The sequence below is a fragment of the Myxocyprinus asiaticus genome, chromosome 50, assembly GCF_019703515.2.
Source record: "Myxocyprinus asiaticus isolate MX2 ecotype Aquarium Trade chromosome 50, UBuf_Myxa_2, whole genome shotgun sequence".
Lineage (NCBI taxonomy): Eukaryota > Metazoa > Chordata > Actinopteri > Cypriniformes > Catostomidae > Myxocyprinus > Myxocyprinus asiaticus.
Window position 1 is genome coordinate 8,796,647 of NC_059393.1, and position 12,688 is coordinate 8,809,334.

General features: G+C 39.5%; 1 protein-coding gene across 4 annotated transcripts in view; it reads left to right on the plus strand.

Moving 5' to 3' along the window:
- Window positions 1-12,035, plus strand: part of senp7b (SUMO specific peptidase 7b) — a 37,281-nt gene extending 25,246 nt beyond the window's left edge. For 3 of the 4 annotated variants that reach the window (XM_051694849.1, XM_051694852.1, XM_051694851.1), the window contains exons 13-22: window positions 2,782-2,855; window positions 3,561-3,677; window positions 3,829-3,948; window positions 4,145-4,237; window positions 7,591-7,724; window positions 8,054-8,118; window positions 8,326-8,369; window positions 9,803-9,871; window positions 10,035-10,185; window positions 11,657-12,035. In XM_051694849.1, the coding sequence (XP_051550809.1) occupies window positions 2,782-2,855; window positions 3,561-3,677; window positions 3,829-3,948; window positions 4,145-4,237; window positions 7,591-7,724; window positions 8,054-8,118; window positions 8,326-8,369; window positions 9,803-9,871; window positions 10,035-10,185; window positions 11,657-11,803 (1,014 nt within the window). In that variant the 3' untranslated portion in view covers window positions 11,804-12,035. The remainder of the gene's footprint in view (window positions 1-2,781; window positions 2,856-3,560; window positions 3,678-3,828; window positions 3,949-4,144; window positions 4,238-7,590; window positions 7,725-8,053; window positions 8,119-8,325; window positions 8,370-9,802; window positions 9,872-10,034; window positions 10,186-11,656) is intronic. The other variant, XM_051694850.1, reaches the window with a different exon arrangement.
- Window positions 12,036-12,688: the final 653 nt, after the last annotated feature.

The window sequence follows — 12,688 nt, forward strand, 5'->3', positions numbered from 1 at the left end:
GATGACAGCCGCTCCTCCCCGGGCAGACGGCAGCGAGTCCTTCAACCCCTGGCGGACGGAACGGCTCCTCCCCTGGCAGACGGCAGTGGTGAGGACTCCACGACTTCGCATCCCTCCTTCCTGGGTTTCGGCACCATTGTAACGGGTAAAGGATGGGCAAGGAGGAGGCGGGAACTGGCAGAACAGTCAACGTAAACTTCAATGACAGAAATTAACTTAACATAAAACACATAAATGCATACACAGCGGCCGCATGTGTCTCTCTCCTGAACTGGCATCTCCGGCTCCCCTTTATCTCTCTCTCCCGCTGATTAGTTGACTCGGCACCGGCCATACACCCTCACGGCCAGGCCATGCCCTCCACCTCGTCACATCATTCATTCTTCCTTTCTTCCGTCCATCCATTCATCCATCGGTCCGTCCGTCCATCCAACTATTTGCCCATCCTCCCATCATTCGTCGATCCATCGGTCCCTCCATACATACATCCGTCCGTCCATTCATCTTCCCGTCCATCCATCTGTCCGTCCATCCATCCACTGAACTGAAGATCCAACCCCAGATGTCACTATACAGTACTGTGCAAAAGTCTTAGGCACATACGATGTTTCGCAAAAGCATTTGTCTTAAGATGGTTATTTATATCTTCAGCTTCAGTGTGTCATAAGGAAATATAAATGTTAGACTCCCAAACATTACTTTTGCAAATAGAAAAGATTAGAGTAGAAGGACAGAGCGCCCTGCAACAGATGTCATGGCCCCCACAAAGCCCCCCACTGAACATCGTGTCAGTCTGAGATAACATAAAGAGATAGAAGAACTGTGGCAAATTCTCCAAGAAGCTTGGAATATTCTCTCTGCCAACAACCAAGAAAAACTGTGTCCAGGTGTACCTAGGAGAATTGGTGCTGTTTTAAAGGCAAAGGTGTTTAGATTTTTTATGTTTACTGGCCTTTGTATGACATTAAGTGATAAATGAAAACTATTTATGTCATTATTTTTGAAGACATCCTCACTATGCAACATTTTTCACAAGTGCCTAAAACTTTTGCACAGACTTTTGTATGTCCATCCATCCTTCCTTCCTTCCATCCTCCATCCATCTATTCATCAGTTTTTCTATCTGTCTATCCATTTGTCCATCCAGCTGTGCTTCCATCCATCCATTGTCCATCTCTCCGTCCATCCATCCATCCATCCTTCCTTCATTCCTTTCATCCATCCATCCTTTCTTCCTTTTTCCTTCCATCCATCCATCTTACATCCATCCATCTATCCTTCTGTCCATCTATCCTTCCATCCATTCATACGTCCATCTACTGTAACTGTCTGTCCATCCTTTCATTCATCCAGCCATCCATCATCATCTAACCATCCCCATCCATCCAATCTCCCATCCGTCCAATCTCCCATCCTCCCATCCATCTGTTCATTCATCCTTCCTTCCTTCCATTCATCTGACCTTCTGTCCGACCATCCATCTATCCATAATCGAAACATCACTACATCCAACCATCCACTTGTCCATCCGTCTTTCCATCTGTCCCTCCATCCGTCCATCCATCCATCCATCCATCCATCTTTTTATTCCTTTGTCCATCTCTATTGATTCCTCTACAGTCTTTAACAGGGATGGATCATGATGTTTGGCTAGTCATCCAACAACCAAATAATTGATTATTGAGGTCAACTAGATTACTTAATTGTTTTGATATTTTTTTTATTGATGTTCCTTTAATTAGCATGCTGACAGTGTGCTGTGCTTTAACTGTTTAACTCATCCAACTTTGAAAAACATATCTCGATACCCCTGCATTATTTTCCATTCCGTTGCGCTCCAATCAGGGTCAGAAACAAGCTTAATTATGCAAAGCTTCCCTTCAAACCGATGAGCCAACTAGTCATTCAGGCAACCCACTGACTGGTTGGTTTTGACAATATGTAGCTTTGCACATCCCTAGTCTTCAATGGGTTGGCTAGATAATGGCAGCAACGCAGTGCAGGCGCGATACCGGCACCAGAGGAATTATACAGCCCTATATAAGAGCAGGAGTGAGGTTAGCCATGGCACATGGAGGATTTGTTGGTGTGTAGGTATGAAACGCAGAAGGAAAGTTGGCTGATTTTTGGGTTAGTAGCTCAGCAGTTCTCTTTCTCTCAGTTTCTGTGGAAGTGGCCTTTGTGTCACTCTCTCCAGATTCTTTATGACGTAGGTGGAGTCTTACGGCAGCTGTTTTTGGGGGTACTACAACTCGTACATATGTGCTGTACTGGGGCAACATCTGTGTGTGGGAGTTAGGGCTCTTGGGGTATGACACGTTTCTTTTTTGGGTCTGATTGCGCCAACTGGCAGTGGTGAAATTAGGCCACCTCAGATGTGCTCTCCTTTGTATAGTTTCTTCAGCGTTTTACGAGCTGGCTCAGCGCTTAACAGAGATGGAGCCCGGCGATCCACCCCAAATAGGCAGCACATGGTGTCGCTCTTCTATTTTTGTTTTCTTGATCCCTGTCATCCTAAAGTGCACTAAAATCCACTGGCCCTCTGAGTTAATCATATTTGTAGAGAGAGTAACAAGACATATATGTCATTTCTTTACATTTTTTAAAACCCATGTCTACGAAATGGCCCTAATCCTCTTTTCAGCAAAATTCCACATAAATTACATGCTTGAATGTAAACAGTAGCCAGAAGGCTAATAGCTTCATATACTCCAACCAGGGGTGATTTGAAATATCTCCAGTTCTTACAGCTCTGATTTAACCTTAATCTCTTTTCCCCAGCAGGAGAGTGCTAGTGGGACTACAGCTTGGAGACCTCTCCGCAGCCACAGCCGGCAGCAGAGCTTGCCACGCAGGTACAAACATGGTGCAAATATGTGTTGGGATCAAAGCCTGGGTGTTGTGTTTGTGTCAAGTCTCTTTTTCTAAATTAGTTGTTAGCTGATATAGTAGATGTTTGACTCATCAGAGTTTAATGAACAAATAGTTGACACAATTTTAAATTATATATTCCAAAGAAAGATACATATGTTTTAGTGTTTCAAATAAAACATATAGTAGAAAAGAGAAAGATGAAATGTTTGATTTTTGTGAAACTAACTGCACTAAGTGGAATTGCAATCTTTTAATTACACGTCCTGAATGCTGCAATCTTTGCTTCTTGGGCATTCAGACGGTTTCTCACAACAATGGAAGAGTGGAAAGTGTTTGAAACTTTTTGAAAACAGTCACTATTTTTGCAGTTCTCTTTGGTGCCACTGGTTGCGCAAAACATTCCACACTTCACTTTTAAATTCTTCTTTGATGACAATGATTAAGCATAAGCTAAGCAGTTGGAACCCAAGTTCTCTGGCCATTGTGAGGAAAGGTTTCCATACCACTGACTTGGAACTTTCCATTGTGTTGTTGAAGTTTCCATGCAGGCTTTTGAAATTTAGATTTAATTAGTAAGCTAATATTGACATGTCATGATTACCTAAGAGGACCATATTGTTGGAACCACTCTCATAGTTAAAGTTATACATTTTCTTAGAATAACTTGTTTGAAAATTTTCCGCCAGACTGATCCAGTTCCCACCTCCCCCCTCCAAAGGCGGCATTACGGTGACAACCGAGGACCTGGAGTGCCTTAAGGATGGCGAGTTTCTCAACGATGTCATCATCGACTTCTACCTCAAGTGAGACCAGCAGTACTTTGAAACCTTCGATTTGCAGATGTTGCAACTAGAATGCCCCGTTGTTTTGTTTCCAGCTCGGAACATGAGATCTGACCCTTGATCAGTTTTAAGGGGAAGATATTTCTCCTTTGATTTTATATGTTCTTTTCAGGTACCTGCTCTTGGAGAGAGCTGACAAAGATGTGGCAGAAAGATCTCACATCTTTAGCAGTTTCTTCTACAAGCAACTTACTCGAAAAGACAAAAGCTGTCCGGAGGAGACAGGCAGCACGTAAGGCAACTTCATTTTACCTTAACTGTCTGTTTCTACCATCAATTTAAAATGAAAATGAAAATTCTGTCATCGTCTACCCTCATGGTGTTCCTTGAAATGCATAGTGACCAGGGGAGGTTTTTTTTTTTTTTGGAGCTTGACAGCCTCAGTCCTCAACCTGAGTAAGCTAGAGATTGTGTGATGTTTTCAATAGGGCCCGATACAGACGACATCAGAGAGTGAGAACATGGACCCGTCATGTGGACATCTTCAGCAAGGACTACCTATTCATACCTGTTAATCAAGAGTAAGTGGGAAACCAAATCGAACCACACACATGCACAAATGGAAGCCAGAATTCACTCCAAAGAGCATTTCAGATCAGCACCAGGTCATTTTCATTTTACCCTATTAGATGGGACAACTTTCCTGGCCAAATAACATGTGAACACCTCTGTGAGCACACAGAGAGATTGAGTTTTTTCCCTGATAAGAAAACAAGGACGCAAAAGACCACAATCCTGCTGTGCACTTCACGTCAGAATGTTTAGCAAATCCTCACAAATAGTTACGACATCTCAAACACACTTACAGACTGTTCTTTTGCTCTTGTGGCCAAGAAGGAAAAGGTAGCTCAGCTTAGATTTTTTGCTCTGCTTGTTTTCTGAGGAAGTCAGGGGAAGTTGGATTGAGCTTTATGAACAAGAGGATAAATCAGTGAAACGAGGTAAAACAAGTATATTATCCCAGATCGTGAGAGAACAGTGAATTCTGGCCTGGTACACCATGTTCTCATAAAATCAAATGGCCACATTAGGACAATCACTTGTAAATGCATCTGGACACTCTGACATACACACAGTGTAACATGGCACAGCTGGTTCAGAATCTTGTAAATGTTTCACTTGATTAATGGAATTGGAGTTGAGATACCGTCGGGTCACAATGGTTGACCAGTCGTCCAACAATGATGAGGTCGACTAGTTTATGTAAATTATTTAGGATATGGGTGTTTCTTCAACTATTTCTTTTTATTATAATGAACGTCACGATAAAATTGACATATCGTTTATATTTCAAATGCTTTTTATGTAAAGATTTTACTGTTTTAACCTTGTCCCAGACTTAGATTTTAAATATTAAACTATTACAATCCATTATAAAAATGCTAATTATTACATGTTTAAAACTTAGCCTTTTTCCATACTTTCAAAATTAATCTACGAAAATCCATTATTAAAATACTAGTAATTAAATGTTTAAATATAAGCCTTGTCAAAGACCTAGACTTTCAATATTAAACTTTGAAAATACATGATAAAAATACAAATGATTACATATAAAACTTCCAGACCTAGACTTTCAATATTAAACAATGAAAATCCATTATAAAAATAAAAATTAAGTTTAAAACTTCCAGACAGAGATTTCAATACAAAATAAATAAATAAAAATCCATTATAAAAATACAAAGTATTATGTTTAAAACTTTCAGACAGTGATTTTAAATATTAAATTATGAAAATACATTATAACAATTCAAATTATTACATGTTTAAAACTTAGCCTTGTCACAGGCCGAAATTTCAATGTTTTAAACTATGAAAATCCATTCTAAAAAAAAAAGAATTACAAGTTTAAAATTATTATCATCTAAACAAAAGAATGCAATAAACACACATAATTTCATTAAATACATTTATTGTATAAATGATTTCTATAAATTTGTCAAAAATTATGACTGTCCCACAATTACTGGACGTTTCCACCACACCAAAAAGTGTTGCCCCTTATAATTTTTTTTAAAGGTTAGTTTGCTTGTTGACCAAACTGACAAACACATGGAAATATATATATATATATATACACATACACACCGATCAGCCACAACATTAAAACCACTAATATTATAATATAGTAATAATATATAAAAAAAATAACATAATAATATTGTATAGGTCCCCCTCGTGCCACCAAAACAGTGCCAACCCGCATCTGAGATGATATTTTTCTCACCACAATTGTACAGAGCGGTTATCTGAGTTACCGTAGACATTGTCAGTTCGAACCAGTCTGGCCATTCTCTGTTGATCTCTCTCATCAACAAGGCATTTCCATCCGCAGAACTGCCGCTCACTGGATGTTTTTTTTTGTTTTTGGCACCATTCGGAGTAAATTCTAGAGACTGTTGTGTGTGAAAATCCCAGCAGTTTCAGAAATATTCAAGCCAGCCCACCTGGCACCAACAATCATGCCACCATCGAAATCACTGAGATCACATTTTTTTCCTCATTCTGATGGTTGATGTGAACATTAACTGAAGCTCCTGACCCGTATCTGCATGATTTTATGCACTGCACTGCTGCCACACGATTGGCTGATTTGATAATCACATGGATGATTTTTGGTGCCAGATGGGCTGGTTTGAGTATTTCTGTAACTGCTGATCTCCTGGGATTTTCACACACAACAGTCTCTTGAATTTACTCCGAATGGTGCCAAAAACAAAAAACATCCAGTGAGCGGCAGTTCTGTAGATGGAATTGCCTTGTTGATGAGAGAGGTCACCAGAGAATGGCGTGCGCGCGTGCGCGTGTGTGTGTGTGTGTGTGTGTGTATAATGATTAAAATCTAGATAAAACAAATACTGTGTGTGCGTGAATGTGAGAGAGAGAAACTTGCACTGTTGCTGCTCTAACAGTTCTGATCAGTTTTTGGAAATAACACAGAACAGAATGAAACCGTTATAATGTCAAACTGATTTAATGTGTTAACCACATTAAAAAATGTATGCTATAATCATATTTGTTTTTCTTCCCCTTTTCTCCCCAATTTGGAATTCCCAATGCACTTAAGTCCTCATGATGGTGTAGTGACTCGCCTCAATCCGGGTGGCAGCGGACGAATCTCAGTTGCCTCCGCGTCAATCCGCGCATCTTATCACATGGCTTGTTGATCGCGTTACCGCGGAGACGTAGCGCGTGTGGAGGCCCACGCTATTCTCCGCGGCATCCATGCACAACTCACCAAGTGCCCCACCGAGAGCGAGAACCACATTATAGCGACAACAAGGAGGTTACCCCATGTGACTCTACCCTCCCTAGCGACCGGGCCAATTTGGTTGCTTAGGAGACCTGTCTGGAGTCACTCAGCACACCCTGGATTCGAACTTGGAACTCCAGGGGTGGTAGACAGCGTCAGTACTCACTGAGCTACCCAGGCCCCCCGCTATAATCATATTTGATTAATCACATGCGTTAACAGCGTGTCAAGATAAAAATAGTCCAGTCTTTAGAAACATGTCTCAAGACCCCTGTATTGTGTTTCATTCCGTTGCGCTGTCTAGCTGTTGTCAACGAAAGAACGCGTCTTATGTAAATATCCTTAAGAAACGCATCTGAACAGGTGAACTCAAAACCATAATTATTCAGAGCTTCCAATTAGTTGACTACTCATTCAGGCAACACAATGACTAGTCAATTTATATGTAGTCGATTTGATATTCTAGTTGAAATGTGTAGACTTGTGCATCCCTAACCGTTAGCAGTACCTTACCCATTACACATACAGGATGTTTTTTGTTGATCAAACCACAAGACTTTCTCACAGATCACTGACTTCCTCCATTTTTTTCCTGCTCTTCATTTACTCTCCATTCAGGGCCCACTGGTACCTCGTCGTAATCTGTTTTCCCGGTCTGGAACGACCTGAGTATGTAGAGTGGAGAGGCAAAGACGCGTCCCATGCAGGGGGCCTGAGAGCCACAGCGAGCTCTGCAGGGGAATGTCAAACAGGTATGAGGAACACGCACATACAGGAACACATATTGTCTGATAGTCGTTTGGTGATCGTTGTCTGGATTGTCAACACATACATGTGGTTTTCATTGCTAGAACTATCAGAGTTTCTGATCCATCTCAGAAAACACTACAAAGACCAAGATTCCTTTTGTCATGATAGTGTACTGATAGAATAATGGCAAGTATTCATATTTAGGTTATTATTAGTGGTGTTGGCTAATGCAAGCATAGCCATTACTGTTGCTCATTTTTAGGATTAGAGATTTGAACAAACCCATTTTGTTTGATGTTTGTATCAGAATGTTTGTGTTCTGTAATTCCAGAGAGTTCGCAGCAATCGAAGGGCAACAGATTGAAACTCAGTGAGCTTAAATCTCACAACCTACTGGTAATGCCCCTTCTCTCACTACAAACACACATAGGGGTGGGCCGTGGGTGACACATTGTTTAAATGTGGAGATGTGTGAACTGGTAAAAATGTTCAGGTGCGCACACACCTGCTGCAAAATACAAACTTATATTTTACATTTTAAATACAAATTTTGACAAATGTATTATATAAACTTACATTTATATTATATTATATATTCTTTAGGATTGCACAGTGCACAGCTGTACAAGAGAGACTGTCTGCAGGAGGTAAGTAATCAGTCTTTAATATTTAATCTTTTAATCGTCTTTCAAGAGGACACAAGGTAAACAGAATGAAGCAATGTAACAAATTAAACCATTTGTTTGTACTGTTAAAGGGATAGTTCACCCAAAAATGAAAATTATCTCATTTTTTACTCACCCTCATGCCATCCCAGGTGTGTATGACTTTCTTTCATCTGCTGAACTCAAATGAAGATTTTAGAAGAATATTTCTGCTCTGTAGGTCCATACAATGCAAGTGAATAGTGACAAAAATTTTGATGCTCCAAAAATCACATAAATCAGCATAAATGTAATCTATAAGACTCCAGTGGATAAATCAATGTCTTCAGAAGTTATATGATAGGTGTGGGTGAGAAACACGTCAATATTTAAGTAAATTTTTATAAATTCTCCTCCCTGCTCAGTCAATCTCCACTTTAACTTTCACTTTCTTCTTCTTGTGTTTTTTTTTTCCACCCCTTTTTCTCCCCAATTTGGAATGGCCAATTCCCAATGCACTCTAAGTCCTCGTGGTGGTGTAGTGACTCGCCTCAATCCGGGTGGCGGAGGACGAATCTCAGTTGCCTCCGCATCTGAGACCGTCAATCCGCGCATCTTATCACGTGGCCCGTTGAGCGCGTTACCACGGAGACATAGCGCGTGTGGAGGCTTCACGCTATTCTCCGCAGCATCCACACACAACTGACCACGCGCCCCACCGAGAGCGAACCACATTATAGCGAGGTTTCCCCATGTGACTCTACCCTCCCTAGCAACCGGGCCAATTTGGTTGCTCGGGAGACTTGGCTGGAGTCATCTTCTTGTGTTTTTGGCGAGTCACATTCTCCCTACTGGCAGGGAGAAGAATTTTTAGTAAAAAAATATAGATATGTTTCTCACCCACATCTACCATGTCACTTCTGAAGATATGGATTTAACCACTTGAGTCGTATGGATTACTTTTATGATGCCTTTATATGCTTTTTGGAGCATCAAAATTTTGGCACCCATTCACTCGCATTTTATGGACCCACAGAGCTGAAATATTCTCCTAAAAATCATAATTTGTGTTCTGCAGAAGTAAATAAGTCAAACACATCTGGGATGGCATGAGGGTGAGTAAATGATGACTGAATTTTCATTTTGGGGTGAACTATTCCTTTAATACAAAATAGCAATTTTTTCCTATGTAGAATTATCCAGTAACTAGAAATAAAATATTTTATTTTTATATAAAACACGTAATTGTTAGCCTGTGTAATATGATGTTAACAGCATAGCCTAAATTGGAGCCGTGTTTTTTTAGTGTGCTGAAAACGGTGCATATCAGGTGAGATGGTTTACCCTCCAGGATGTCACTGATCCGGTTATCTCACCCACTGGTTGTCTATATCTGAATTTCTCTCTCTCTCTCTCTCTCTCTGGTTCAACCACAGGCCCTGTATTCTAGTAATGGACTCTCTAAAGCTGTCTTACCATCAGCGGATTTACACACTGCTACGCGAGTGAGTCGTAACTTTGTTTGTAACTCTGTATGTTTGTTTGGCCTGCCTTGTTTAACTGTGGCTGTGTAACAGAGCTAAATTTTCCACTTTACAAGACTCTGAGGTTTACTGTGAGAGTAGATCCCCTGCGATTTACCTGTAAATGTTATCTTGACTCTCTCAGTTACCTGCAGGTAGAATGGGAGGTGCGGAAAGAGACCCCTCGAGCGTTTAAGAATGAAAACATAAGCGGGAGTCTCTGCAGGGTCCCACTGCAAGACAATAGCAGTGATTGTGGCCTGTACCTGCTGCAGTACGTGGAGAGCTTCTTGCAGGTGTATACACTCACTCACATGCTGCAAATCTATAGACACTTTCAAATGGGCCACTTTATTTCACCTCACTGCCAAATGTCATAATATTAGAGAAGTATTAGACAAACTTTAATCATCTTAGTTGCTTGACATATTGCAGTCAGCCATTCAATGGGATTTTTAGTAATGTAAGGGGCACGATTGTGAGATTGTGATTTCAGGAACTCAAGTTAAGCCCATTTTGTTAGTAACCTTTGGCTAAACTTCAGTTCATATTCGTCTACCTGTATCTAAAAGTAGGTACAGTGCTGGAAATAAAGAAGTATATACTTTAACTGTAAGTATGATGTATGCTAGTAGTGGGACAGATAGTATTATTAGCATCACACAATTCTATTAATATGTTTATATGGGTGTTTCTTCAACTTCGGGCAATGTCAAACAGTGTGTGTACATGCATAACTGGAGATTTATGTCACTATGTATTTATTTATTTATTTATTTATTTATTTTGAAAGTCATTAATATTCCCACCACAGTGTCATTTCCATCACATCTCAAATTCTGTATTGTGTTTAATATTTTTCTGTACAGGAGATGACGCTAATAGAAATAATTTTTTACGTTTTAAAATAAAATGATGACTTTGTCTTGCTAAGGCTAATTTCATAGGTAACATTTTATGTATCCAAAATGCACACAATTAAATTATATTTTTTGCATAATTTCAGCTTGATTGGAAATGACGCCCTATAAAAATATTCTGATCACAGGTGATATTTACCTTGAATTTTCTTTGTTATCTTTAAACATCACTGGTCTCATATTTTATCTCAAGCATGCTCTTCACTGACACTTTTTTTGACTTGGTTAGTGCACTAATTTTGGAAAAAACTTTATCAGGGGCAAAATTGTTTGGTGTGGTGAAAATATGCCACAACCACACTACACTGCATAGAAATCATTTTTACAGAATAAATATTAAAATGGTTTATTGTTTATTTAGCTTTGTTTAGATTATAGTTGTTTAATTTGTAGTTTTTAATGGATTTTCATGGTTTAATATTTAAAGTCATTGTCTGGGACAAGGCTATATCATTAATATCTATACATAAAAGGCATTTTAAAAAGTACCAAAAAAAAAAAAAAAGGCATGGTAAAAAGCGTCTTAGTTTTAATGTGACCTTCATATAACAAAAAGTAAACAGTTGAAATCTGTTAGTTTAAATAAAAATCAACCACTGGGATATGAAAGTGTCTGAAGTTGAAGAAACACCCAAATATTCTTTAAAATAATCTTGATTAATGGCCGACACCAATATAGTTGATATAATCAATCTAGCTAGAGAGCAAGGTGGCCAATTTGATTTAATGATAGCAAGTGCGTAAAAATGAATTTATTGAATGGTTATGTTAGACAATATTGACTCAAAATTAATCAAACTGTGTGCAGTCCCAATGTGTGCAAATATGTGTGTCTTTTCCCGTTCAGAATCCAGTGGTGCACTTTGAACTGCCTCTGCGATTGGAGCACTGGTTTCCAAGGAATCAGGTGCGCAGAAAGAGGGAGGAGCTACGGGAGTTGGTGCTGCAGCTGTACCGGAGACAGGGGGGCGGGGCAGACCAGAGCGTCAAGTAAAGAAACACATGGAAAGCATCAGTTACCAAACAAAACGAAGTTAGGGCTTTTTTTTGTTTGTTTGTTTGTTTGGTTTTTCTTTTTTTTCCTTTTTTTCATTAACAAAGGATATATTTATAATTTATGTGTATTTATTTGTATTATAATGCCTTTTAAATGTGACTTGCAATTTTATTGATTTTCGCACAAAAATGTAGCTTACTTGAATAAAAAAGTAGTTGAATATTTTGAACTGGGTTTGGGGTGCTTCTTATTTAACCCTTGACCTAGTGTGTGGACTGTGTGTTTTGTCTTCGCTATACACTCTGCATAATTTCATTTCATTTGAACTGACTGATCTCAGTTCAGGACACTCTGGGCTGTCAATAAAGGGTTGAACTTTTGACTCACTGAGTCATGTGACAAAACAACATGGCGCCGATCTCAGCGGAGTTTGTCTTTTGGAGAAATGCCAACAAAACTACATCTGGTAAGAAACCTCATTAAGTTTTTACATTGAAACATGTTTGAGTCAAAAGATTAGAGTCTCCAGTCAGCCAATATGCCGTTTTTAAAATTGGAGCGATTTATCACGAGACGGCATGCTGTCAAACACAATGACCACTGACGTGGACTATAGGGCTATTTTTCCCTTAGAAATCCTATTTTCATTGTGCATTATCACACTGGGAATCAACGGGTTCGTGCAAAATCTGAAAAAATTGCTTTCAGAGGCTTTATATGGAGTTGAAAATAAGGTGCATTTCGAACTGGTCTGAGGCCAGTGCAGACAGACAGCACACTGGAGGTTAAGTCATTCACTAAATGGGGAGTAAGGGAGCATCCTACAGCTTTCATATGCACCCAAGTGCCTTCACTCCTACTATCGGACCAAACGTTCAGTTT